At 40.5% G+C, this 26,518-nt stretch overlaps 1 protein-coding gene across 1 annotated transcript in view; it reads right to left on the bottom strand.

Annotated features, from left to right (window-relative positions):
• LOC106578577 (cadherin-10) overlaps nucleotides 1-26,518 on the bottom strand; it is a 69,784-nt gene that overhangs the window by 25,334 nt on the left and 17,932 nt on the right. Inside the window, exons 3-6 of the mRNA XM_014157565.2 lie at nucleotides 13,730-14,024; nucleotides 6,141-6,260; nucleotides 2,545-2,712; nucleotides 1,909-2,096 (exon numbers count right to left, since the gene is read on the bottom strand). Coding sequence (XP_014013040.1) covers nucleotides 1,909-2,096; nucleotides 2,545-2,712; nucleotides 6,141-6,260; nucleotides 13,730-14,024 — 771 coding nt within the window. The remainder of the gene's footprint in view (nucleotides 1-1,908; nucleotides 2,097-2,544; nucleotides 2,713-6,140; nucleotides 6,261-13,729; nucleotides 14,025-26,518) is intronic.

Below are 26,518 nucleotides of genomic sequence, written 5' to 3' on the forward strand. Positions count from 1 at the left end.
AAGCCACGCCTCCAATATTTTTCAGTAAGTTATTTTTGGCCACCCATGAGTGGAAGAGTTTTACCAGTTTAAATGTTCTATGGTAGAAGTACGTTGGTCACTCTGACAGAGCTCCAGAGTTCCTCTGTGGAGATGGGAGAACCTTCCAGAAGAACAACAATCTCTGCAGCACTCCACCAATCAGTCCTTTATGGTAGAGTGGCCAGACGGAAGTCACTCCTCAGTAAAGGGCACATGATAGCCCACTTGGGGTTTGCCAAAAGACACCTAAAGGACTCTGAGATCATAAGAAAAAAGATTCTCTGGTCTGATGAAACTAAGATTGAACTCTGTGGCCTGAATGCCAAGCGGCACGTCTGGAGGAAACCTGGCACCATCCCTATGGTGAAGCATGGTGGTGGCAGCGTCATGCTGTGGGGACGTTTTTTAGCAGCAGGGACTGGGAGACTAGTCAGGATCGAGGGAAAGATGAACGGAGCAAAGTACAGAGAGATCATTGATGGAAACCTGCTCCAGAGCACTCAGGACCTCAGACTGGGGCCAATGTTCACCTTCCAACAGGACAATGACCCTAAGCACACATCCAAGACAATGCAGGAGTGATTTTGGGACAAGTCTCTGAATGCCCTTAAGTGGTCCAGCCGGAGCCCGAACACGATCGAACATCTCTGGAGAGACCTGAAAATAGCTGTCCAATGACGCTCCCCAACCAACCTGACAGAGCTTGAGAGGATCTGCAGAGAAGAATGAGCGAAACTCCCCAAATACAGGTGTGCCAAGCTTGTAGGGCCATACCCAAGAAGACTCAAGGCTGTAATCGCTGCCAAAGGTGCTTCAACAAAGTACTGAGTAAAGGGTCTGAATACTTACGTAAATGTGAAATTTTAGTTGTTTATTTATAGAAAATTAGCAAACATTTCTAAAAACCTGTTTTTGCTTTGTCATTATGGGGTATTGTTCATACATGGATTAAAACATGCATTCTTCTCATCTATTTTAGAATAAGGCTGTAACATAACAAAATGTGGAAAAAAGTCAAGGGGTCGGAATACTTTCCGAATGCACTGTCTGTAAAAAAACAAACATGTTTTTACACCTCCGTGTGTACAGTTAGGGATGTCACATTACTTTTAACATAATCATTGTGTTGAAAAATGTACACAACATGTTAAATGTGACAACACAGTGACTGTGTTAAAAGGAACACGTCGTCCCTAACTACACAGAGATGTGTTAAATAATAACAACTTGTGGCGTTTTTAATACATCTGTTCTAAGAGAGTAGATGCATGTTGACTTCGGATCCACAATGTGATTGGTCAATTAACACATCTAGGGTGTGTTGTATGGTTTTCAGATTTTAACACATTCATTGCAGGAATTGACACAAAATGTGTTGAAAAATGGACACATCATGTTGTGCCAACACGGTGATTGTGTTAAAAGTAATACATCTGGGATGACATGTATTACAAATGACTAAGAGTGTACTGTATCAATAACTGGTGGTCAATTCGAATATAATCTTTATTGCACTTTCAGATATGAAGGACTCCTATAATTTTTCATCTGAGCCTGTGTATACAGTACGTACGCACCACTTATGTTCTTCAATTTGCATAATTTGCTGAGGCTCTGAAAAGTATGGCCCTGGCTAAGAAAGGAAAAGCTAAACCTGGATTTCAAAAGTCTGACTCTTTATTCAAATCCCAAGGAGGAATAAGGGTCTCTTGACAGTGAAAAGAATCAAGTACTTTCATGAAGATGATGATAATAATAGAAGACAGGTTTAGTTCAGAGAGAGGATCACTCTGTCTGCACACAAAGTGGTATCTTGTGATTTGAAGCAGTGGCGAATCATAGGCGATTAAAACATGAGAGCGTTGCACTCAGGAGTTTAGGGGCTACCTTTTTCACCCTGATAATGCCCTCCTGAGTATTTTGATCAGTGATGATGGTGAATATGTCCTGTCCGTCTCGGTCGACGATGCTATACTGCATCTCAGCATTCCGCCCCACATCCGCATCGTTAGCCTTGATCCGACCTATGGCAGCTCCTACTTCAGCTGACTCCAGAGTGCTCAGACGAAATGTATCTGGGGAGATGAAGAAAAACTATGATTTAAGCACTGCCATTTTTATGCAATTTTCCTTGTGTGGGAATGATTGGCTATGTTATCATTAGTTGTGGGACTCCTTTAGAAATAATTATTTCGTACAGATGGTTCTCTTTGGGACTATGATGCCAGTCCTAACCATACGCTACATACAGTGCATAGAACAACATCTGCTTTTCAACGGAAATTAAAGGTTCAGTACAGTGGTAGAAAAAAGCTTATTGGTTATGTCTTAAAACCCTATCTGACATTGACTGTAGACAGAGATCACAAGATATTGTTGATAGGCCTACAAGCTAGAATAACCTTTGTTGACTTGGTTCAAACAGTTTTGCAGAGTTATAAAGCACATACATGTACTGTACAGTACAGAATTGTGTGCCTTCATTAAAAACAGGTCAACATGGAGAGCGGAATTGAGTCTTACGGTTGGCGAAGCGGGGTGGGCTGTCGTTCTCATCAGAGAGAGTGATGCTGACCGTGGTGGTTCCTGATAGTCCACCCATCTGGCCAGCCATGTCTTTAGCCTGGATCACAACCTGGTAGTTCTCCTTCGTCTCCCTGTCCATGTTGGGCAGGGCTGTCCTGATCGTACCTGAATAAGAAAATAGATTATTATCCGTATATATAAGTACGACAGGTGTATGATTGGTCAGGTTTAACCTCTCTTGGGTAGGGGGCAGTATTTTGACGTCCGGATGAAGAAGGTGCCCAGAGTAAACTGCCTGCTACTCAGTTCCAGAAGCTAAGATATGCATATTATTAGTAGATTTGGATAGAAAACACTCTGAAGTTTCTAAAACTGTTTGAATGATGTCTGTGAGTATAACAGAACTCATATGGCAGGCAAAAACCTGAGAAAAAATGCAACCAGGAATTGTGGAAATCTGAGGTTTGTAGTTTTTCAAGTGATTCCATATCCAATATACAGTGTCTGTGGGGACATTTTGCACTTCCTAAGGCTTCCACTAAATGTCAACGGTCCTTAGAACGTTGTTTCAGGCTTCTACTGTGAATGGGGAGAGAATAAGAGCATATGGAGTCAGATGTCTGAGAAAATGACATGAGCTCAGTGGCACGCACTCATGTGAGTGTTAGCTGTGTTCTTTTTCTTTTTTGAAGACAAAGGAATCGTCCGGTTGGAATATTATGAAAGATTTATGATTAAAAACATTGTTTGACATGTTTCTACGAACTGTAATATACATTTTTTGGCTTTTCGTCTGAACTCACTGCGCGAGCACAGTGGATTTGGTTACTCGACTGAACGCGTGAACAAAATGATGGTATTTGGACATTAAGGATGGACTTTATACAAACAGATTAACACTTATTGTGGAACTGGGATTCCTGGGAGTGCATTCCGATGAAGATCATCAAAGGTAAGTGAATATTTATAATGCTATTTCTGAGTTTTGTTAACGCCACAAAATGGCGGGTTTGGTTTTGTGACTGAGCGCCGTACTCAGATTATTACAAAGTGTGCTTTCGCTGTAAAGCGTATTTGAAATCTGACACAGCAGTTGTATTAAGGAGAAGTGTATCTATAATTCTTTGAATAACAGGTGAATATTTTATCAAAGTTTGTGATGAGTATTTCTGTAAATTGATGTGCTATTTCACCGGAAGTTTTGGGAGGCAAAACATTTCTGAACATTACACGCCAATGTAAAATGGGGTTTTTGGATATAAATATGAACTTTATCGAGCAAAACATACATGTATTGTGTAACATGAAGTCCTATGAGTGCCATCTGATGAAGATCATCAAAGGTTAGTGATTAATTTTAGCTGTATTTCTGTTTTTTGTGACGCCTGTCCTTGCTTGGAAATTGGCTGTGTGGTTTTTCTTGTCTAGGCGCTGTCCTAACATAATCTAATGTTATGCTTTCGCCGTAAAGTCTTTTTGAAAATCGGACAATGTGGTTGGATTAACGAGAAGTGTATCTTTAAAATGGGATATAATAGTTGTATGTTTGAGAAATTTGAATTATGAGATGTTTGTTGCTTTGAAATTGGCGCCCTGCTATTTCACTGGCTATTGAATAGTGTGACGCTAGCGTCCCACATACCCCAGAGAGGTTTTAACATGAGTTAAAAATAATTTACAAGGACAAGATCTACTTTATTTAGAATAAACAATAATCTGTATTGCCAGTATTCAGTATGAGCGCAATATATTACAAATCTTGTTGAGTTATCAAATGAAGGCATCAAAAGCTGAACACCAATGTATACAGTTGAAGTCGGAAGTTTACATATAATTATGTTGGAGTCATTAAAACATATTTTTCAACCACTCCACAAATGTCTTGTTAACAAACTATAGTGTTGGCAAGTCGGTTAGGACATCTACTTTGTGCATGACAAGTAATTTTTCCAACAATTGTTTACAGACAGAATATTTCACTGTATCACAATTCCAGTGGGTCAGAAGTTTACATACACTAAGTTGACTGTGCCTTTAAACAGCTTGAAAATTCCAGAAAATGATGTCAAGCTTCTGATAGGGTAATTGACATCATTTGAGTCAATTGGAGGTGTACCCGTGGATGTATTTCAAAGCCTACCTTCAAACTCAGTGCCTCTTTGCTTGACATCATAGGAAAATCAAAAGAAATCAGCGTGGAGACTACAAAAAAATTGTAGACCTCCACAAGTCTGGTCAATCCTTTGGGAGCAATTTCCAAATGCCTTAAGGTACTACGTTCATCTGTACAAACGATAGTATGCAAGTGTAAACACCATGGGACCACGCAGACGTCATACTACTCAGGAAGGAGATGCATTCTGTCTCCTAGAGATGAACGTACTTTGGTGCGAAAAGTGCAAATCAATCCCAGAACAACAGCAAAGGACCTTGTGAAGATGCTGGAGGGAAAAGGTAACCTGAAATGCCGCTCAGCAAGGAAGAAGCCACTGCTCCAAAACTGCCATAAAAAGCCAGACTATGGTTTGCAACTGTAAGTGCGGACAAAGATCATACTTTCTGGAGAAATGTCCTCTGGTCGGATGAAACAAAAATATAACTGTTTGGCCATAATGACCATCGTTATGTTTGGAGAAAAAGGGGGACGCTTGCAAGCTGAAGAACACCATCCCAACCATGAAGCATGGGGGTGGCAGCCTCATGTTGTGGGGGTGCTTTGCTGCAGGAAGCACTGGTGCACTTCACAAAATAGATGGCATCATGAGGCTGGAAAATTGTGGATATATTGAAGCAACATCTCAAGACATCAGTCAGGAAGTTAAAACTTGGTCATAAATGGGTCTTCCAAATGGACAATGACCCCAAGCATACTTCCAAAGTTGTGGCAAAATGGCTTAAGGACAACAAAGTCAAGGTATTGGAGTGGCCATCACAAAGCCCTGACCTCAATCCTATAGAAAATGTATGGGCAGAACTGTGCGAACTGTGTGCGAGCAAGGAGGCCTACAAACCTTACTCAATTACACCAGCTCTGTCAGGAGGAATGGGACAAAATTCACCCAGTTTATTGTGGGAAGCTTGTGGAAGGCTACCAGAAACGTTTGACCCAAGTTAAACAATTTAAAGGCAATACTAATTGAATGTATGTAAACTTCTGACCCACTGGGAATGTGATGAAAGAAATTAAAGTTGAAATAAGTAATTCTATCAACTATTATTCTGACATTTCACATTCTTAAAATAAAGTGGTGATCCTAACTGACCTAAGACATGGATTTTTTACCAGGATTAAATGTCAGTAATTTTGAAAAACTGAGTTTAAATATATTTGGCTAAGGTGTATATAATCTTCCGACTTCAACTGTATTTACACCACACCAACAGTTCACGGCAGACATTACCCCACAAATAAAATATCATTGCTTGATTCAGACGAGAGGAAACCTTTGATTCACCTCAACTCACTTCTCATTCACAAAAAAACACCCCATACTGAGTGCTGCTGAGTCTCTTTTTGTAGAAAGATAATATGCACACAAGATTCCTAATTTCAAGTGTTTGCGTGCCCATTTTTCTTGTTGGGAATATCTTACCATTGTCTGAATCCACTGAGAAATAGGGTTGACCCTGTAGAATACTGTACACAAGCTTGGCACTGTTCCCGTATGTTTGATCGTCAGCATCTGTCGCGGTAACTTGTATAACTGACGTGCCTGTGGAGGAGAAGATAGAGATAATGCACATATCCAAGATAATGCACATAGCCATACAATTTCATTACACATGGAGCAATTATTAGGAATGCACTAACATGCATATAATAGTCATTATAACCACAATGAAATTTGATTAATTAATTTGAAATGTGATCCAGCTCAAAGGGAGGCAGAAGTTGAGGCATTGAAATTTATGTTTCACAGTTAACATTGCCCAGGGAATTATGCACAATGTATTGCTCTTTTCAGTATAGATATAGCAAACCAAAAAAAAGTATCCCAAAATAATCTAATAAAATAAAAGTGCAAGTTGCAATCAAATACGGTTCTTGAGAGCGATGCTATAGGGTTCTCAAACTCAAAGCCAGTTCCACTGCATTTTTGTCATTGTTCCCCTATAATCAGAGACTTATTTGCACCTGGGACACCCTGTAAATGCAATGTTCAGGTAGAACAGATAACCAGCAGGCTCTGGACCTCGTAGGGTATGAGTTGATTACCCCTGCCATAAGGGAACCATTTTAGGGTCTCTGAAGAACCATAAAAGGGATGGTTCTTTGAAGAACCATACAACAATCCAAAACTAGAGATGTTTTGGCCCTCCAGGATGAGAATTTAATACCTCTGCTATAGGGTTTCAAGCCTTATTTGCATACTTCCCAAGATGCCTACTGTGGGAATTTTTGTTACCTGTACCACCCATGACTGTTTGCTAGTGACAGGGAGATTGTTATTAGATTCATGCATTTTCAGTCATGTGGTCTTCACCAAGTGAGAGTCTAAGTAAATAGATTGTCATCAAAATGTAATTCTTTAAAGCTCATGAAGTCAAAAATCATATTTTTCATGAAATTGGATGATATTTGAAGGAAACAAGATCAACGTATGGCAAATGACTGTTGCGTCTACATTGATCAGGTTTGATCATAAAGTTAGTGTTACCATCCCCCATGTCAAACACTTGCAATTATTATTAAGGGGACAAGGTAACATCACCTTAACTCTTATTTTAATACACCAATGGTAACATGATATTCTGTTACATAATTTAAATAAGTTCAGCCTTGTATCCAACATTGGAGAAGGCGTGTTTGCAAAGGAGCGTGGTTTATATAGCTAGATAACTACTCTACTGATGCCAATATTTTACTGGAGGTGTCAAGAAATATAATTAAAAGTTAACCATATTCATCTCTGGCGAAGATACTAATGTTTCCCCTTTCATCTGTGTCTTCAGCCAGCATGAAACAAAAGGGGGGAGGGTCGTTCAAAACTCAGGTGGGGGGGGAGTATTTCTATCTAATGGGGAACCCAACCCGACTCAAGTGGCTGTGCCCCTACACAGTCATGTGAAATCCATAGATTAAGAGCTAATTAATTTACTTCAATTGACTGATTTTCTTATATGAACTGTAACTTAATAAAATCTTTGAAATTGTTGCATATTGCCTTTACATTTTAGTGTTAGCTAGGGTTTGATGTAGGTGTATCTACCTGTCAGTTATAAAATCATTTACACACCACAAAAACCATAAAGACACACACACAATGAGAAATTGAGATTGTGTGCTACTGATTGAACACAGACAAATCGAAAACTTTCTTGTGCATGTGCACCATCTCCCCTCCACGACCCTGCACATGACTCAAGTTCAAATACAAAATAAACATTTCTGACAAAATAAAAAATATATTGAAAGCATTGTTTACTAATGGGGAATGCAGTCAGAGGCTATACAGGTGGTTCAGATTACAGTCCCCCCAGGTCTCTCTTTGCTGAAGCCATATGTGCACGTTTCAGTGCCCAACAGGTCATAGATCGGATTTTTGTCCAGGAGGAACAAGAGAACAATGATTTAGAAGTGGAGGAGGTATCTGAAGAAGAAGAAGATGGGGAAGAATACAACCCAGAGCAAGATGCATCATCTTCAGATGAAGAAGAAATCCCCCAAGCTGAATGAGAGACATTTTTATCAAAGAATAGCAAAATATCATGGTCCTTGTCACCATATGACAACCAGGGCAGAATGGCAGCACAAAATGTCATAAGGGTGTCCCCAGGGCCCACAAGACATGCAGGAGCCCATGCCCAGGACATCGCCTCAACATTCTACATATTCATCACACCAGCCATCGAAAAAATTATCCTGGAGATTACAAATTTGGAGGGTTTCCGTAAATATGGAGATAACTGGAAAAGGATGGATGAGATTGACCTGCGTGCCTACATAGGGCTGCTAATCTTAGCGGGTATGTATAGGTCCTGAAGCGAGGCTACATGTAGTCTCTGGGATGCAGAGAGTGGAAGGGTGATTTTCCATGCCACGATGCCACTGAAAGTCTTTCACACTTTGTCAAGAAAGCTACGACTTGATAACCATGAGTCAAGACCTGCAAGATGTGTGAGAGAAACTGGTGGCCATAAGAGTGGTCTGGGAGAAGTGGGTGGACCGTCTGCCATACCTCTACAACCCTGGGCCTGAAGTAACAGTGGATGAGCAACTGGTTCCATTCAGAGTTACATTTTTATTTTCATATCTGTAATGTAAGTGATTTTCACTGTTAATTTTATTATGTATTGCTGTAATATCATTGATTTATGTGATTGTTTTCTGAGACACTAATACTAATTATTGATAGTAATCTCTTTTGTCAAGAAGGTCGCTGTCCTTTCCGGCAGTATATGTCCAGCAAGCCAGCAAAGTATGACGTCAAGATATGGGTGGCCTGTGACGTACAATCCAGCTACGCTTGGAAGATGCAAGTCTACACATGGAAGAACCAGGGGATGCGGGTTGTGCTTAATGTGACAGATGGACTGAGGGGGCACAATGTCACGTGTGACAATTTCTTCACCTCTTATGAACTCAGCCAGCAGCTCCTGAAGAGGAAGATCAACATGGTTGGCACAGTTAGAAAGAACAAGCCTGAGCTCCCCCCTGCACTCCTCGCAACAAGGGGGAGAGAGGCCTTCTCATCAAAGTTTGCCTTCACCCCCACCACCACTCTAGTTTATTACCTCCCAAAGAGGAACAATAATGTGGTCCTCCTGAGCACACTGCACAAAACGGCTGAGATCAGTGATCATGAGGACAGGAAGCCAGCCATCATCCTGGACTACAACCACAACAAAAGAGGCGTGGACAACCTGGACAAGGTGATTGGAACTTACAGCTGCAGCAGGATGACTGCCCGCTGGCCCCTGGTCATCTTCCATAACATCATTAATGTGTCCACATACAATGCCTTTGTGATATGGAGCAAGATCAACCCTACCTGCATGCCTGATAAGCGGAACAAGAGGAGGGTGTTCCTGGAGCAGCTGAGAAAGTCACCTGTAACCCCACACATTCAAAGGATGCAGCAGCCTTTGCAGGGCTTGTGAAAGCTGTTCAGGGGGCTGAAACTTGTCTTGATCCAGCTGGGGCAGGCAAGGAGGAGATGACAATTCTGCCCCCCCAAAGAAGGACTGTAAAACAAATACTATGTGCTGCACATGTGCAAAATACATCTGCAAAGTCCATGCACACACACTTGCATACTGTCCTGTATGTGCGAATTAGAGTCGATTGATTTATGTTCTTCACATTTTTGTTTTGCATCTATTATCTTATTTTCGTCTTATTTACAGTTGTTGTTTATACATCTTGTGGGTGGGGGCAATGGTTAAAAAAAAATTAGAAGACTAGTATTTTGTAGTTGAATTCTTTATTGTACAGTATATAACAATATATCACTATTCAAGACTTATTGTTTTCCTTCAATAAAATGCATTCAAAACTACTTTCTGCACATTTATGCTACTTTCTTAGGCTATACAAGTGCTATCTCTTGCAAAATAAATTTATGTTTACACCTATGCAGTACCTTTAGAAATAATAATAATAATAGACCTCTGGAGAGACCGGGTCAGTAACTAATACTCTTAGTAAAAATATTTATCTTCAACTTGCAATCTGTGGATTCTATTCGATTTAGATAGATTAAAATTGTATGTTAAACATCACAGCATAGTTGAAAGATAAGTGTTGCGTAGAAATCAGAAGAGGGTGGCCAGCAGAGATAGGTGGGATGGGCTGAGGGAAGCTGAGGGTTGGGATGTGGAATTGGAGACAAGTGAGAGTGGAGTTGCTGGGCACGGGATAGAATGACGGTCAAAGATAAAAGTAAAAAAATTAAGTCAAAATAAAACAACAAAAAGTATTCTTTGAATGACACTGAGGGGCAGTTGTTACATCTAATGCCTGTTTTCCTGAGGCTGATGCCACACAGCTGTTTGTACACATGCATATACACACACACTCATTCAAATGCACACATGTGCACATACATGGACACAAACACACATGTAAATAGTACCATACATGCACTCAAACATATTCAGTTGGCTTTGCTGTTAGGATTTTTGTTGTCCTTGATGTCTTTTTTGTTGTTGTTGCATTGCTGTTTTCTGTTTTCCTTTGTCTTTTTTCTCTTTTGTTAATTTTGTTGGTTATTGGTGCATGGGGGGGAGAGTGGTGAAACTTACGCACTCCAAAAACAATGCCTAGAGTTTCTTGTTCTCTCAACACATAATTCATTTTTGCTTTGTTCATTGTCCTCGATGCGAAAGTGATAGGCTTCTCTTCACCGGAAGGCATGGGACATGACTCCTCTCACACCATAGGGACTAGCATCCCAAGTTATTTGGATGGGCAATGATGTGTCAAAGTTTTGTCAGTGCAGATTTCCGGAGTGTTTTCTTGGTTTTCATGAATGCTTCCTCGCATTGTTTTGTCCATTTCCATGTTTTGTCCTAACAAAGCAATTGATGCAGCAGCTTCAGCTTCGTTGCTAAGCTTGGAAGAAAGTGTCCATAGTTATTCAGTAACAACAGGAAGAATGTAGTTGGCTCACGTTCTGAGGAGCTGGGGCGTCCAAGATAGCCTTGACCTTGGACAAAGCCTTGTAAAAGCCTGTAGCGTCGATGACGTGTCCAAGGTACTTAACCAAGGATTGGAAGAATGCACATTTCTCCTTACAAACTCGCAGTCCATAGTCCTTCAATCTCTGTAATGTTGCATCCAAGTTCTGGAGATTATCCCTTTCGTTCCTTTCCAGTAACAAGGATGCCATCCAGGTAGCATTGGTCTTCTGGCAATCCATTCAGGATCTGGTCCATCTCCTTTTGGAACAGTGCTAGTGCACTTGTGATTCCGAATGGTAGACGACAATACCTGAAGAGCCCATTTTGCGTCAGAACAGTCAGCAGCTCTTTTGACATTTCTTCCACGTGCATCTGCAAGTAGGCTTGGTAGTGGTTTATTTTGCTTTTGACTGCCGGCTAAATTGATGTGTGGTAGCAGATACTGTTCAGCGGACAACACAGGGTTAACTGTGACTTTAAAAAGTCTCCACATATCCTTATTCCACCGTCCTTGTTAAGGACTGGTACGATGGGTGTCGCCTGTTCACTCACACTGACCGGCTCCAGGACTTTGTTTTTGACTAGAGTAGGGAATGTCAACAAATCATGTCTCTCTTATGTGTGGGAATACTGGGTAACAGAATATCATCATTAAAATCACATGGAGGTGATTTCCTGGTGTTTTTACAGTTTTTTTATGTCCAACAATATATTTTTTAAAACATGCGGTGTATATATATATTTTTTGGGGGCCAAATAAAACCATGCCTGCTGGCCGCCAGTTGGGGAACCCTGGACTAGAGCGTCCAAGTCAGCCTCAACTTTTGGTCTGATAGCATAAGGTACCAGTCGTGTTTTCAGAAACTTTGGTTTGTTGTCTGGCTTAATGCTAAGTTTCACTCTAATATATTTCATGAAACCCAGCTCTCCATTAAATACTTCTCCATGTTTCTTTAAGATAGGCCTGTGTCTCCATGTGTCATTGTATGCACTGATGGCCAGTCCAGCATGATTTTCTCCAACCACGAACATCCCAGTAGTGATGGACAGTTTCCTTTCACAATATAGACAGGCATTTTTTCAGTTTGTCCCTTTATCTGAACTGTGACCTCAGTGATGCCTCTCATGGCGACAGATTCACCCGTGTAAGATTTTAATATGATGTGTGCTGGCTGAAGTGGAAGGTGTTCCAGTGTCTTTTTGTCAAACTGTGTCTGACACAAGAGATACAGCTGCCCATGTCAATCTCTATATGCACCGGCTGCCATCTAGCAAGGGAGAGACATAGTAGCCATGCAGCCCCCCAGCAACAGTCAGTATATTCAGTGTGACTTCCTCGTCTGATTGGTCACTTGCTAAACAGCCTAAACATGTCTATTTTTCTAGTGTTGGAATGTCTCTTTCTTGTTTTCAGTCTTACACGTTTCCTCTGAGCTCTTTTTGTTTCTGCAGGCTCGTTCGACAAGGCGCTTTTTTACCACAGGCTCATCAATCCATGTCCTTACGCCAGCATGTAGACGCCTGATATCCTGCTTTGACACAGTGGAAGCATGTGCATTGATTTCCCTCTCCTGATTTTCAGTTGCAACTTGGTGCACATTTCCTGATAAATCCAACTGTTGAGCCTCTTTTGCAGCTATTTCCATGGACACACTGACTGTAATAGCTTTTGAAAAGGTCCAATTACTTTCAGTCAATAGTCTCTTGTGTAGCTTCATGCCTTAGCTCACATACTAGTCTGTCTCTAATGCTGTCATTTAGAACATCAAACTCACAGTGCACTGATAGTTTATTCAATGCAGCAGCAAACGTGTCACTGATTCTACCTATTCCTGACTTCTTCTGTGGAACCCTTCACCAATAACTAGTGATTTGGTGAAAATGGTCCTTCCAGTATTTCCACAATACCCCCACACCGCAGACTGCGGAGTAAATTACATTTCTTTGGCCCCATAATACTAAATAATTTAGGCACAATTTTGTCCTCATCAATGTAATATGCAAGAACACAATATTCAAACTGTTCTGTATAAGAGCTCCACTGCTCAATACTTTCATCAAATGTTTCCAGCAATTCCAGCCACAATTTCATCAATGTTTTCAAACATTCCAGCAATTCCAGCCACAATTCCAGTCACAGTTAACCTCAACATCCTCTCTCTTGAATCAGTTAATGATTCCATCATTATGTGAACACGATAGAGGACGATTATTTGCCATATTGGCAAATAGGCTTTTATTTAACTTGCAATTACACTTTCTAATAATTTGTGGGCTAATAATTGGAAATGTATTCCAGTTTGCCCGTTTTACTTTTTAAGGCTTTGTGTGTATTTGTGCCTACTTGTTAATATAGATTAACTTAATTAAGTTCAGTGTAATGAGGCAAAACCTTCACTAAAGATTCAACCTTCCACTATTACATATGCATATTATGGTGTCAATTACATGATTTGATTTCCAGTTCATTATCTCTAAAAATAATTGTCAATCACATTTCTAAATGGAAATACAGCATCACAAAAGGACCAACTCAGACTAAGCAGTTGTTTTTACTCACCTACATCTGACATCTCTGGGACACTGGCGAAATAGATGTCTTTTGAGAACTTTGGCTCATTGTCATTGATGTCATGGATCTTGATGTTAAATTCAGTATCAGCCTCCAGTGTCTTGTTGGTCCTCTTATCCACCACCTTAGCATGGAGTGTGTATATGGCCCTCTCCTCCCTGTCCAACCGCTTAGTGGCGTGAATGTCACCTGAGTTCTCATCTATTAGAAACAAGCTCCCCACCCCGTCTCCAGTTAGAATGTACTTCACGTTACCATCCCCTCGGTCCATATTGGAATGCAGCTGTGGATAGAAAGAAGGAAAAAACCATGTAAGAGATTTCTTTTGAGATGGAGAGAACATTCAGTCAGTCAGGAAATTTGAAATGTACAAAAAACTCAAATGTAAATAACAGATTCAACACGAAATTCAACATTACATCTTTACATCTGCCTTGGATTAGAATCTCTGGACAGATGTTCATATACAGCCAAGCTAGCTATAACATAATAAGACCGTAATTTCCGGACTATAAGCCGCAACTTTTTTCCCACGCTTTGAACCTCGCGGCTTAAACAATGACGCGGCTAATGCATGGATTTTTCCCGCTTTCAAATAAAAATAAATTAAAAAAAAGATTCTGTGACGTGCTCAGTTTTTTGGCGGCATGAAGCTTTCATTAGACCAATGAAATTGCCAAACGGGTTAAGGTCAAACAACTTTTTTGTTTACTGTTTAGATTAAATCGAGCGCGCTCAAACTTCCCATCATTCTGATTACAGTAGTCATTTTGTCACCCTGATTCCTGGGGGCACAAAGTATTTGCAGCCACTCGACATCAGTGTAAATCGTGCATTTAAGGTGGCGCTGGATGTTCAGTGGGAGGCTTGGATGACAAGTGGGGAGAAATCCTTCACTAAAACGGGTCGCATGCGAAGAGCAACTTATGGTCAAGTCTGCCAGTGGGTCCTGACAGCGTGGAGCATTGTCAAAAAATCCACTATCATCAATGGGTTTCAAAAGGCTGGACTGCTGCGTGTTGAAGAGGGCTCAGCGGGCTATTCAACTCCGAGTGGTTTCAGTGCACAGGACGAGGAAGATAGTGACCAATGACTTTCTTGGTAGGCTACTGTTTACTGCAATTTTTTTATTTTTTGTTACAAGCCGTGTTTCGATAAAGCCTATTTATTTTTGTTACACGCCGTGTTTCGTTAAAGCCTATTTATTTTTGTTACAAGCCGTGTTTCGTTAAAGCCTATTTATTTTTGTTACAAGCCGTGTTTTGTTAAAGCCTGTGTAAAGTTCATTTGTTTCAATGTACCGGTAGGCACCTGCGCCTCTCCCGAGTCCGTACGGGAGTTGCAGCTACCAAATACTACCAATTGGATACCATGAAATTGGGAGACAAAGGGGGTAAAATAATAAAATAAAAAAACATGAATGGTTGCTCAGAGACTGCTCTGTTTGGCACAGAACATCCATCTTGCATTCCAATGGATTCTTAGCAAAGTGAGTATGTACTTAAAGCTTGTCCCTCAAATTCATTGCAATGCTTCTTATCCTAATTGTAATTTCCCCCTGAAGTGGCCACGCAGGGCATGCCCTGTCTGATTGAAATAATCATATTCTGTGGGTAATTTTAAACGGACAACTCTTAAGTCCTGTATTTGATGTTACAACACCCACATCAATATACTCCTACATAAAAAAATCTATAGTATACTATGGTAGAAATACTATTCACTCCAGTGTATTTGCAGACTTTAGTATATACATTTAATATAATACCATAGTATTTACAGTTAACTATAGAATGAATAGTAGTGTTTAGTATAATGTTTTTGCTTTATTATCTTTGACAAAGAAGTGCAAGCTTTCTCCTAGAGGAATATTCAAAGACCACATTTTCCATAATCTGTAGCTAGCTCAAAATAGGGTATTTTCAAGTATTTCCGCTCTTTTCTATAATGTGTAGTGTACACAATATATGGTCTACTTGGCATGTAGATTTCTTACTTATGGGTGGCACAAATTGGGATATGGGGGAGGGGGCAGGGTATATGCAAAGTATTACTATAGTTAGAAAAGTGATGTGTTTTTGCGGACTGTAGTGTTTTTGTAGACTTTGCTGTGTGGTATTTCCAACAGTGTTTTTTTGTGGATACTACTGTAGTATTCCTATAGGGAATTCCTATAGGGATACTACTATGTATAATATAGAATTCTAGAGTATACTACAAAATTCTGTAGTAAGCACTATATGATTGAGGGATACAAAAGTGTGTACGGTGGTAGTACAGCGGGGGGGGAAAGTATTTGATCCCCTGCTGATTTTGTACGTTTGCCCACTGACAAAGAAAGGATCAGTCTATAATTTTAATGGTAGGTTTATTTGAACAGTGAGAGACAGAATAACAACAAAAATATCCAGAAAAACGCATGTAAAAAATGTTATAAATTGATTTGCATTTTAATGAGGGAAATAAGTATTTGACCCCTCTGCAAAACATGACTTAGTACTTGGTGGCAAAACCCTTGTTGGCAATCACAGAGGTCAGACGTTTCTTGTAGTTGGCCACCAGGTTTGCACACATCTCAGGAGGGATTTTGTCCCACTCCTCTTTGCAGATCTTCTCCAAGTCATTAAGGTTTCGAGGCTGACGTTTGGCAACTCGAACCTTCAGCTCCCTCCACAGATTTATGGGATTAAGGTCTGGAGACTGGCTCGGCCACTCCAGGACCTTAATGTGCTTCTTCTTGAGCCACTCCTTTGTTGCCTTGGCCGTGTGTTTTGGGTCATTATCATGCTGGAATACCCATCCACGACCCATTTTCAATGCCCTGGCTGAGAGAAGGTTCTCACCCAAGATTTGACAGTACATGGCCCTGTCCATCGTCCCTTTGATGCGGTGAAGTTGTCCTGTCCCCTTAGCAGAAAAACACCCCCAAAGCATAATGTTTCCACCTCCATGTTTGACGGTGGAGATGGTGTTCTTGGGGTCATAGGCAGCATTCCTCCTCCTCCAAAAACGGCGAGTTGAGTTGATGTCAAAGAGCTCCATTTTGGTCTCATCTGACCACAACACTTTCACCAGTTGTCCTCTGAGTCATTCAGAAGTTCATTGGCAGACTTCAGACAGGCCTGTATATGTATTCTTGAGCAGGGGGACCTTGCGGGCGCTGCAGGATTTCAGTCCTTCACGGCGTAGTGTGTTACCAATTGTTTTCTTGGTGACTATGGTCCCAGCTGCCTTGAGATCATTGACAAGATCCTCCCGTGTAGATCTGGGCTGATTCCTCACCATTCACATGATCATTGCAAGTCCACGAGGTGAGATCTTGCATGGAGCCCCAGGCCGAGGGATATTGACAGTTCTTTTGTGTTTCTTCCATTTGCGAATAATCGCACCAAATGTTGTCACCTTCTCACCAAGCTGCTTGGCGATGGTCTTGTAGCCGATTCCAGCCTTGTGTAGGTCTACAATCTTGTCCCTGACATCCTTGGAGAGCTCTTTGGTCTTGGCCATGGTGGAGAGTTTGGAATCTGATTGATTGATTGCTTCTGTGGACAGGTGTCTTTTTTAGATAGATAGATAGATAGATAGATAGATAGATAGATAGATAGATAGATAGATAGATAGATAGATAGATAGATAGATAGATAGATAGATAGATAGATAGATAGATAGATAGATAGATAGATAGATAGATAGATAGATAGATAGATAGATAGATAGATAGATAGATAGATAGATAGATAGATAGATAGATAGATAGATAGATAGATAGATAGATAGATAGATAGATAGATAGATAGATAGAGTACCAGTCAAACGTTTGGACACACCAACTTATTTAAGGGTTTTTCTTTATTTGTACAATTTTCTACATTGTACAATAATAGTGAAGCCATCAAAACTATGAAATAACACATATGGAATCTTGTAGTAACCAGAAAAAGTGTTAAACAAAGCACTCTCAACCAGCTTCACCTGGAATGCTTTTCCAGCAGTCTTGAAGGAGTTCCCATATATGCTGCTTTTCCTTCACTCTGTGGTCCAACTCATCCCAAACCATCTCAATTGGGTTGAGGTCGTGCAATTGTGGAGGCCAGGTCATCTGATGCAGCACTCCATCATTCTCCTTCTTGGTAAAATAGCCCTTACAGAGCCTGGAGGTGTGTTGGGTCGTTGTCCTGTTAAAAACAAATGAAAGTCCCACTAATCGCAAACCAGATGGGATGGCATATCGCTGCAGAATGCTGTCGTAGCCATGCGGGTAAAGTGTGCCTTGAATTCTAAATAAATCAGTGACAGTGTCACCAGCAAAGCACCACCACACCATCACACCTCCTCCTCCTTGCTTTATGGTGGCAACCACACATGCGGAGATCATCCGTTCACCTACTCTGCGTCTCAAAGACACAGCGTTTGGAACAAAAAAAAATCTAAAATTTGGACTCATCAGACCAAAGGACAGATATCCACCGGTCTAATGTCCATTGCTCGTGTTTCTTGGCAGAAGCAAGTCTCTTCTTCTTATTGGTGTCCTTTAGTAGTGTTTTCTTTCCAGCAAATTGACCGTGAAGGCCTGATTCATGCAGTTTCCTCAGAACAGTTGATGTTGAGATGTGTCTGTTACTTGAACTCTGTGAAGCATTTATTTGGGAAGCAATCTGAGGTGCAGTTAACTCTAATGAACTTATCCTTTGCAGCAGAGGTAATTCTGGGTCTTCCTTTCCTGTGGCGGTCCTCATGAGAGCCAGTTTCATTATAGCGCTTAATGGTTTTTGCAACTGAAGAAACTTTCAAAGTTCCACATTGACTGACCATGTCTTAAAGTAATGATGGACTGCCATTTCTATTTGCTTATTTGAGCTGTTCTTGCCACAATATGGACTTGTATTTAGATTTTTTTTACACTTTTTTTGGTTACTGCATGATTCCATATGTGTTATTTCATAGTTTAGTGTCTCACTATTATTCTACAATGTAGAAAATAGTAAAAATAAAGAAAAACCCTGGAATGAGTAGGTGTGTCCAAACTTTTGACTGGTACTGTATATATATTCTGGACTCTGAAATTGCTCGTTCTGATATTTCTTGATTTGTATTATTTTATTATAGTTCATAAATGTATTTGTGTGTTTTGTTTTATGTTGTTCGGTATTACTTCACTTCTGGAGCTAGAAACGGAAGTATTTCGCTGCACCTGTGATAACATCTGCAAAATTTGATTTGAGTTCAGATCATGGAATTCTGAACACATCATGTGTCTACGCCTATATTTAAACGTGTCTATGGCGCTATATTTACATGCCAGTAACCATTCCTCAAAAGGAGGCATAGGTAAAATATGATAATAGCAAAACAACAACTTAATGGCAGTAGCTAGCTAACTGCTGTAACTCGATAGTCTCTGTAGCTAGCCAGGAAGCTAGCTAGCAGTTATAATGAAAAGGTGCCTCTCACTCCCAAAAGACTTGTGGGTGGAATGCTGATGACGTCGCTCACTGTATGCACTGTCAATAGCCTGATTGAGTCTAGACTGAGGAGAAATCTACATACGATGTGTCACTGACCAAATCTGAACATAATCAGACCGCAATGCGACTTCTGTGTGTCAAGACATGTCTTTTCAATGCAAACATTTTATTCTAATAGCAGAATTTGCATGTACTGTAAGTGTCAAGTGTAGACATTCCCCAAGTTGCCTACAAGACCCAGCAACATGAAAATGCAATCATTTAATGGAAAGAAATAGGGGAAATCATTGGACCACAAGAACGCAATACAACATATATTCTTGCACTTTTGTTTCTGCTAAGCTTGGTCCGATGTACCATCTAAGTGCCTTTTTCTAGACTATTCATCGTCTTGAAATAAATTAGCATTACTTCAAGTAAGTATGATGAGTGACTGGCTTGAAGCTCATTACTGCACTGCTGATACTACAGTGTCATAGGCTTATATTTAGCACTATATCTCATAGGCCATCACATCCTAAGTGACAAGCAGTGAGGGACACAGCATCATAATATTCATGAATATTAATATCAACACACTGAGGGAGAAACTCATTATTTTCTGCAATCTGAAAACCAGGATCAACAACAATGCAACTTTGGGAAGAAAGTGAGAAATATGCTAATAGAACCCTATTCCATATTTAGTGCACAGCACTGGTGAAAAGTTGGAATAGGGTTCCATTTTGGGACGCTGATTATGAATACAGCTACAGTCTGAATAGTTTCTCATGATGTTCATTGCTGAACATTGAAGAATATGATAAGCCAATATAATAATTTCAACATAAACTGTACAGTGGCTACTCTTCAATTGTGTTCAGATTCTCCTAAAGTACTTTGTTTTTACCCAGTGTTCTTTACTTTCCCACTGCACATTCCGCTGATGACACTTGCAGTATGTTTATGTCCCAAATGGCACCCTCTTCCCTACATTTTGACTACTTCTGACCAGGGATATTTGGGACATATGGTATGCGTCTCAGACTCAATGGTTAACCCCAATAAGAGAGAGAATTGACAGAAAGAAAACAAAGAGGAGACCATCAAATGAAAGGGAAGAGGGAACTCCATACAATGGAGCCATGCTGTCAGGTCTGCCAGCTAATTGGAGTTTGACAGTTCTCAGACAACACAGGACTAAGGGATTTACTATATACGTGCTAGCACTTATTGAATTAGACAAGTCAGAAAATACACAACACGCTCAGACGGTAAACACTAAAAGGTAATTATTGGAGGTCCGTTTATGGGCAATCTCACAAGCCACAGTGTAATCCGCTGTTTACAGTACACCGTCTGTCTGCCAGTCTGGATAACTGGCAGGCTAGCACACTAGTATGGAGTGGGCAATATACCCCTGTGCTGCATGTATTCATGCAGTATTATTGAGTACAGTGATTTATGCAGATTTATACAGTCGATTCATGCAAAATTCAAATCTATTCATGCAGTATTATACAGTCAATTCTTGCAGCAGTATGGAATTGAATCATGTAATTCATGCAGTGTTATTGATTAATGTAGTAGTATAGAGTCGATCCATGAGTAAAATAAGTGACATAAAAGTCTATGAATTGCTATGATATTTTCTATCTATGACCTAATGCCCCACATAGGCTATGCAGACACTGTAGTTTTTATGAACATGTCCTCCAGAAATGCAATATTGTTTCATGAGTTTAGCAACAAAATAGAATACATATAATTCAATAGGGATGCATTGGTGGCGATTTGAGGTAAGCACAGATAACATGCAGTCTTGTATTTGCCCAAGTAAGTCTTGGTCAATTAACACCAAATTATTATGTACTATATTACATATTGGACCACAAAAAAAACTGACCTTTACATTACCGTGTAGTTCACCAATAAAATGGTCTAACGATGATGTGGACATACTCGGCATTCAAATCCAGAAAGAAATTCTCACGACAATACATTTTAATAAAAAGTTAGCAAAAAATATATATAATCTTGCTACCATGAAAAGGAAAATACTTGTCTATTTGTGGAAAAATCACCTTGATTAACTCTTCAGTCATATCCGAGTTTACCTATTTGGTTATGGCCTTGTCCGCCTATACCTAGCGACCTGTTTTTTTTAAATGATATATATGTGTGAAAAATATTTCAATTTATTTGGAACTGCAGGCCAGACAAAATTAAACGGGCCTATTTATATAATGAATATAAATTCAGAAGGCAGAAATTATGAAATATTAAAGCATTAGACCTCTCACTAAAGGCTTCAGTCATACAAAAGTTATACTTAAAACCTCTTACATCTAGACGTTCCGCTAGCGGAACACCTGCTCCAATATCCAATGATAGGGCGTGGCGCGAATTACAAATTCCTCAAAAATACAAAAACTTCCATTTTTCAAACATATGACTATTTCACAGCATTTTAAAGATAAGACTCTCCTTTAACTAACCACACTGTCCGATTTCAAAAAGGCTTTACAACGAAAGCAAAACATTAGATTATGTCAGCAGAGTACCAAGCCAGAAATAATCAGTCACCCATTTTTCAAGCTAGCATATAATGTCACAAAAACCCAGAAGACAGCTAAATGCAGCACGAACCTTTGATGATCTTCATCAGATGACAACCCTAGGACATTATGTTATACAATACATGCATGTTTTGTTCAATCAAGTTCATATTTATATCAAAAACCAGCTTTTTACATTAGCATGTGACGTTCAGAACTAGCATACCCCGCGCAAACTTCCGGCGAATTCACTAAGAATTTACTAAATTACTCACGATAAACGTTCACAAAAAGCATAACAATTATTTTAAGAATTATAGATACAGAACTCCTCTATGCACTCGATATGTCCGATTTTAAAATAGCTTTTTGGTGAAAGCACATTTTGCAATATTCTAAGTACATAGCCCAGGCATCACGGGCTAGCTATTTAGACACCCGGCAAGTTTAGCACTCACCAATATCAGGTTTACTATTATAAAAGTTTGATTACCTTTTGTGGTCTTCGTCAGAATGCACTCCCAGGACTGCTACTTCAATAACAAATGTTGGTTTGGTCCAAAATAATCCATCGTTATATCCGAATAGCGGCGTTTTGTTCGTGCGTCCCAGACACTATCTGAAATGGTAAATCAGGGTCACGCGCATGGCGCAATTCGTGACAAAAAAAATCTAAATATTCCATTACCGTACTTCGAAGCATGTCAACCGCTGTTTAAAATCCATTTTTATGCCATTTTTCTCGTAAAAAAGCGATAATATGCCGACCGGGAATCTCCTTTTAGCTAAACAGAGGAAAGTAAACAAAGCTTTCGGTCGACGCGGGCACGAGCCTGAGTCTCACAGTATTGTAACCAGCCACTACCCAAACGCGCTACTTTTTTTTCAGCCAGAGCCTGCAAAGCCACGATTCAGCTTTTTACCGCCTTCTGAGACCCTATGGCAGCCGTAGGAAGTGTCACGGGACAGCTAAGATCCTCACTCTTCAATAAACAGAGACAAGAAGAACGACACCTTGTCAGACAGGCCACTTCCTGCCTGAAACCTTGTCAGGTTTTTGCCTGCCAAATGAGTTCTGTTATACTCACAGACACCATTCAAACAGTTTTAGAAACTTTAGGGTGTTTTCTATCCATATGTAATAAGTATATGCATATTCTAGTTACTGGGTAGGAGTGGTAACCAGATTAAATTTTTTTATCCAGCCGTGAAAATACTGCCCCCTAGCCATAACAGGTTATTAAATCCAAACTGGTTCTCTGGCAGACCTCTCACTTTCGGTTATTTGAAAATGATCTCCAAAATATCTCTATTTTTAAAAGAAGCCATATGAAAAGTTGGTTGCAATTTCAGTTTAATCCACCAGAAAAAAACAGAACAAATAATACAACAAATATTATGGTGAAACACAATTATAAACTGGGTGGTTCGAGCTCTGAATGCTGATTGGCTGAAAGCCATGGTATATCAGACCGTATACCACGGTAATGACAAAACATTCATTTTTAATGTTCTAATTACATTGGTATCCAGTTTATAATAGCAATAAGGCACCACGGGGGTTTGTGATATATGGCCGATATACTACGGCAAAAGGGTCTTATCCAGGCACTACGCATTGCTTAATTATACTAATTGATAAAAAAAAATTAACATTTGAAAAGATGTTTAAAAAAGGTATAATCTTTGTAAATTATATCACACTCAGCTAACAAAAATATCTGGAAATGTCTTCTCTATTCAAAATTACAACCAACTAATTGCAGCATTACTGCAAAAATGGAAGAGGCAAGTTGAAGGGGGGAAAAGTAAGGAACTTGTCTGTTGGCCCTGCATTAGAGACCAATATTGGATCAAGAAAATTGTGATAAATAAAAAAGTATACCAGTTTCATTTAAGGAGAAAAAAGTGACAGCTGTGCCATATAGATTGCAAAATAGTTGGGATTTTTTTTTCTATGTACCGATTAACCTCTTGACGTTACCCTAGGATAGGGGGCGCCACAGCGCATTTTGGAAAAAATCGTGCCCATTTTCAACGGCCTACTAATCAGACTCAGAAGCTAGGATATGCATATAATTAATACCTGTGGATAGAAAACACCCTAAAGTTTCTAAAACTGTTTGAAAGGTGTCTGTGAGTATAACAGAACTCATATGGCAGTCAAAACCCCGAGACCGATTGAAACAGGAAGTGGAATTCTGAATTGTGGACTCAACTTCAGTTCGTTGCCTATTATTCACACCGTGAGCTATCGTTATTTGAGCACTTCCTATTGCTTCCACGAGATGTCACCAGTCTTTACAAAGTGTTTTGAGCCTTCTACTGTCGAAACTCAGTGAATGAGACGCGTTGGAAATTGGTCACAGGGGGAGGGCCATCACCATTATGACGCCGGCGGCCCTGTCTACCCCCACCTTTGGAAACGTTTTGAAACACAATGAAATCGTCCCCCTCAAATCTTATTGGCTCTCTTGTTGAAACAGGGCCTGAAGATTTATGTTATACAACGTTTGACATGTTTGAACGAACCTAAATGGGAAAAAAAAGTTTTTTTCCGAAACGGCTGTCCCGCAGGCGGCAGAGCTTTTGGATACAGCCTTCAGACGCGCTAACAACAGCAAGCTAATGGAACATAAAGGATGGACTTTTTCGACCGAAAATACATCTGTTGTGGACCTGGGATACCTGGAAGTGCTTTCTGATGAAGACAACTAAAGGTAAGGGATTATTGACAATAGTATACAACATTAGATGTGATATGCGATTGTTCCAAGATGGCGCCGAGCTGTATTTACTAGCTCATTTTCTGAGTATCGCATCCCCTTTTATCGCTAAGTGTGATTACCCAGTAAAGTTATTTTTAAATCTGGTATGACAGGTGCTTTCAAGAGATATTCATCTATAAATCTTAGAATGACAATATTACATTTTAAACATGTTTTCGAATAGTAATTCAGTAAATTGTAGCTCTGTTTCCCCGGATTGCATTTGACTGGAAAATAAAGGGAACACTTAAACAACACATCCTAGATCTGAATGAAAGAAATCATCTTATTAAAGACTTTTTTCTTTACATAGTTGAATGTGCTGACAACAAAATCACACAAAAATAACCAATGGAAATCCAATTTATCAACCCATGGAGGTCTGGATTTGGAGTCACACTCAAAATTAAAGTGGAAAACCACAATACAGGCTGATCCAACTTTGATGTAATGTCCTTAAAACAAGTCAAAATGAGGCTCAGTAGTGTGTGTGGCCTCCACGTGCCTGTATGACCTCCCTACAACGCCTGGGCATGCTCCTGATGAGGTGGCGGATGGTCTCCTGAGGGATCTCCTCCCAGACCTGGACTAAAGCATCCGCCAACTCCTGGACAGTCTGTGGTGCAACGTGGCGTTGGTGGATGGAGCGAGACATGATGTCCCAGATGTGCTCAATTGGATTCAGGTCTGGGGAACGGGCGGGCCAGTCCATAGCATCAATGCCTTCCTCTTGCAGGAACTGCTGACACACTCCAGTCACATGAGGTCTAGCATTGTCTTGCATTAGGAGGAACCCAGGGCCAACCGCTCCAGCATATGGTCTCACAAGGGGTCTGAGGATCTCATCTCGGTACCTAATGGCAGTCAGGCTACCTCTGGCGAGCACATGGAGGGTTGTGCGGCCCCCCAAAGAAATGCCTCCCCACACCATGACTGACCCACCGCCAAACCAATCATGCTGGAGGATGTTGCAGGCAGCAGAACGTTCTCCACGGCATCTCCAGACTCTGTCACGTCTGTCACGTGCTCAGTGTGAACCTGCTTTCATCTGTGAAGAGCACAGGGCGCCAGTGGCGAATTTGCCAATCTTGGTGTTCTCTGGCAAATGCCAAACGTCCTGCACGGTGTTGGGCTATAAGCACAACTCCCACCTGTGGACGTCAGGCCCTCATACCACCCTCATGGAGGCTGTTTCTGACCGTTTGAGCAGACACATGCACATTTGTGGCCTGCTGGAGGTCATTTTGCAGGGCTCTGGCAGTGCTTCTCCTGCTCCTCCTTGCACAAAGGCGGAGGTAGCGGTCCTGCTGCTGGGTTTTTGCCCTCCTACGGCCTCCTCCACGTCTCCTGATGTACTGGCCTGTCTCCTGGTAGCGCCTCCATGCTCTGGACACTACGCTGACAGACACAGCTAACCTTCTTGCCACAGCTCGCATTGATGTACCATCCTGGATGAGCTGCACTACCTGAGCCACTTGTGTGGGTTGTAGACTCCGTCTCATGCTACCACTAGAGTGAAAGCACCGCCAGCATTCAAAAGTGACCAAAACATCAGCCAGGAAGCATAGGAACTGAGAAGTGGTCTGTGGTCACCCCCTTCAGAACCACTCCTTTATTGGGGGTGTCTTGCTAATTGCCTATAATTTCCACCTGTTGTCTATTCCATTTGCACAACAGCATGTGAAATTTATTGTCAATCAGTGTTGCTTCCTAAGTGGACAGTTTGATTTCACAGAAGTGTGATTGACTTGGAGTTACATTGTGTTGTTTAAGTGTTCCCTTTATTTTTTTGAGCAGTGTGTATACATACATACATACATACATACAGTTGAAGTCGGAAGTTTACATACACTGAGGTTGGAGTCATTAAAACTACTTTTTTAACCACCCCACACATTTCTTGTTAACAAACTATAGTTTTGGCAAATTGTTTAGGACATTTACCTTGTTTACAGGCAGATTATTTCACTTTATCACAATTCCAGTGGGTCAGAAGTTTGCATACAC

The sequence above is a fragment of the Salmo salar genome, chromosome ssa19 (assembly GCF_905237065.1).
Source record: "Salmo salar chromosome ssa19, Ssal_v3.1, whole genome shotgun sequence".
In the NCBI taxonomy this organism is placed as follows: domain Eukaryota; kingdom Metazoa; phylum Chordata; class Actinopteri; order Salmoniformes; family Salmonidae; genus Salmo; species Salmo salar.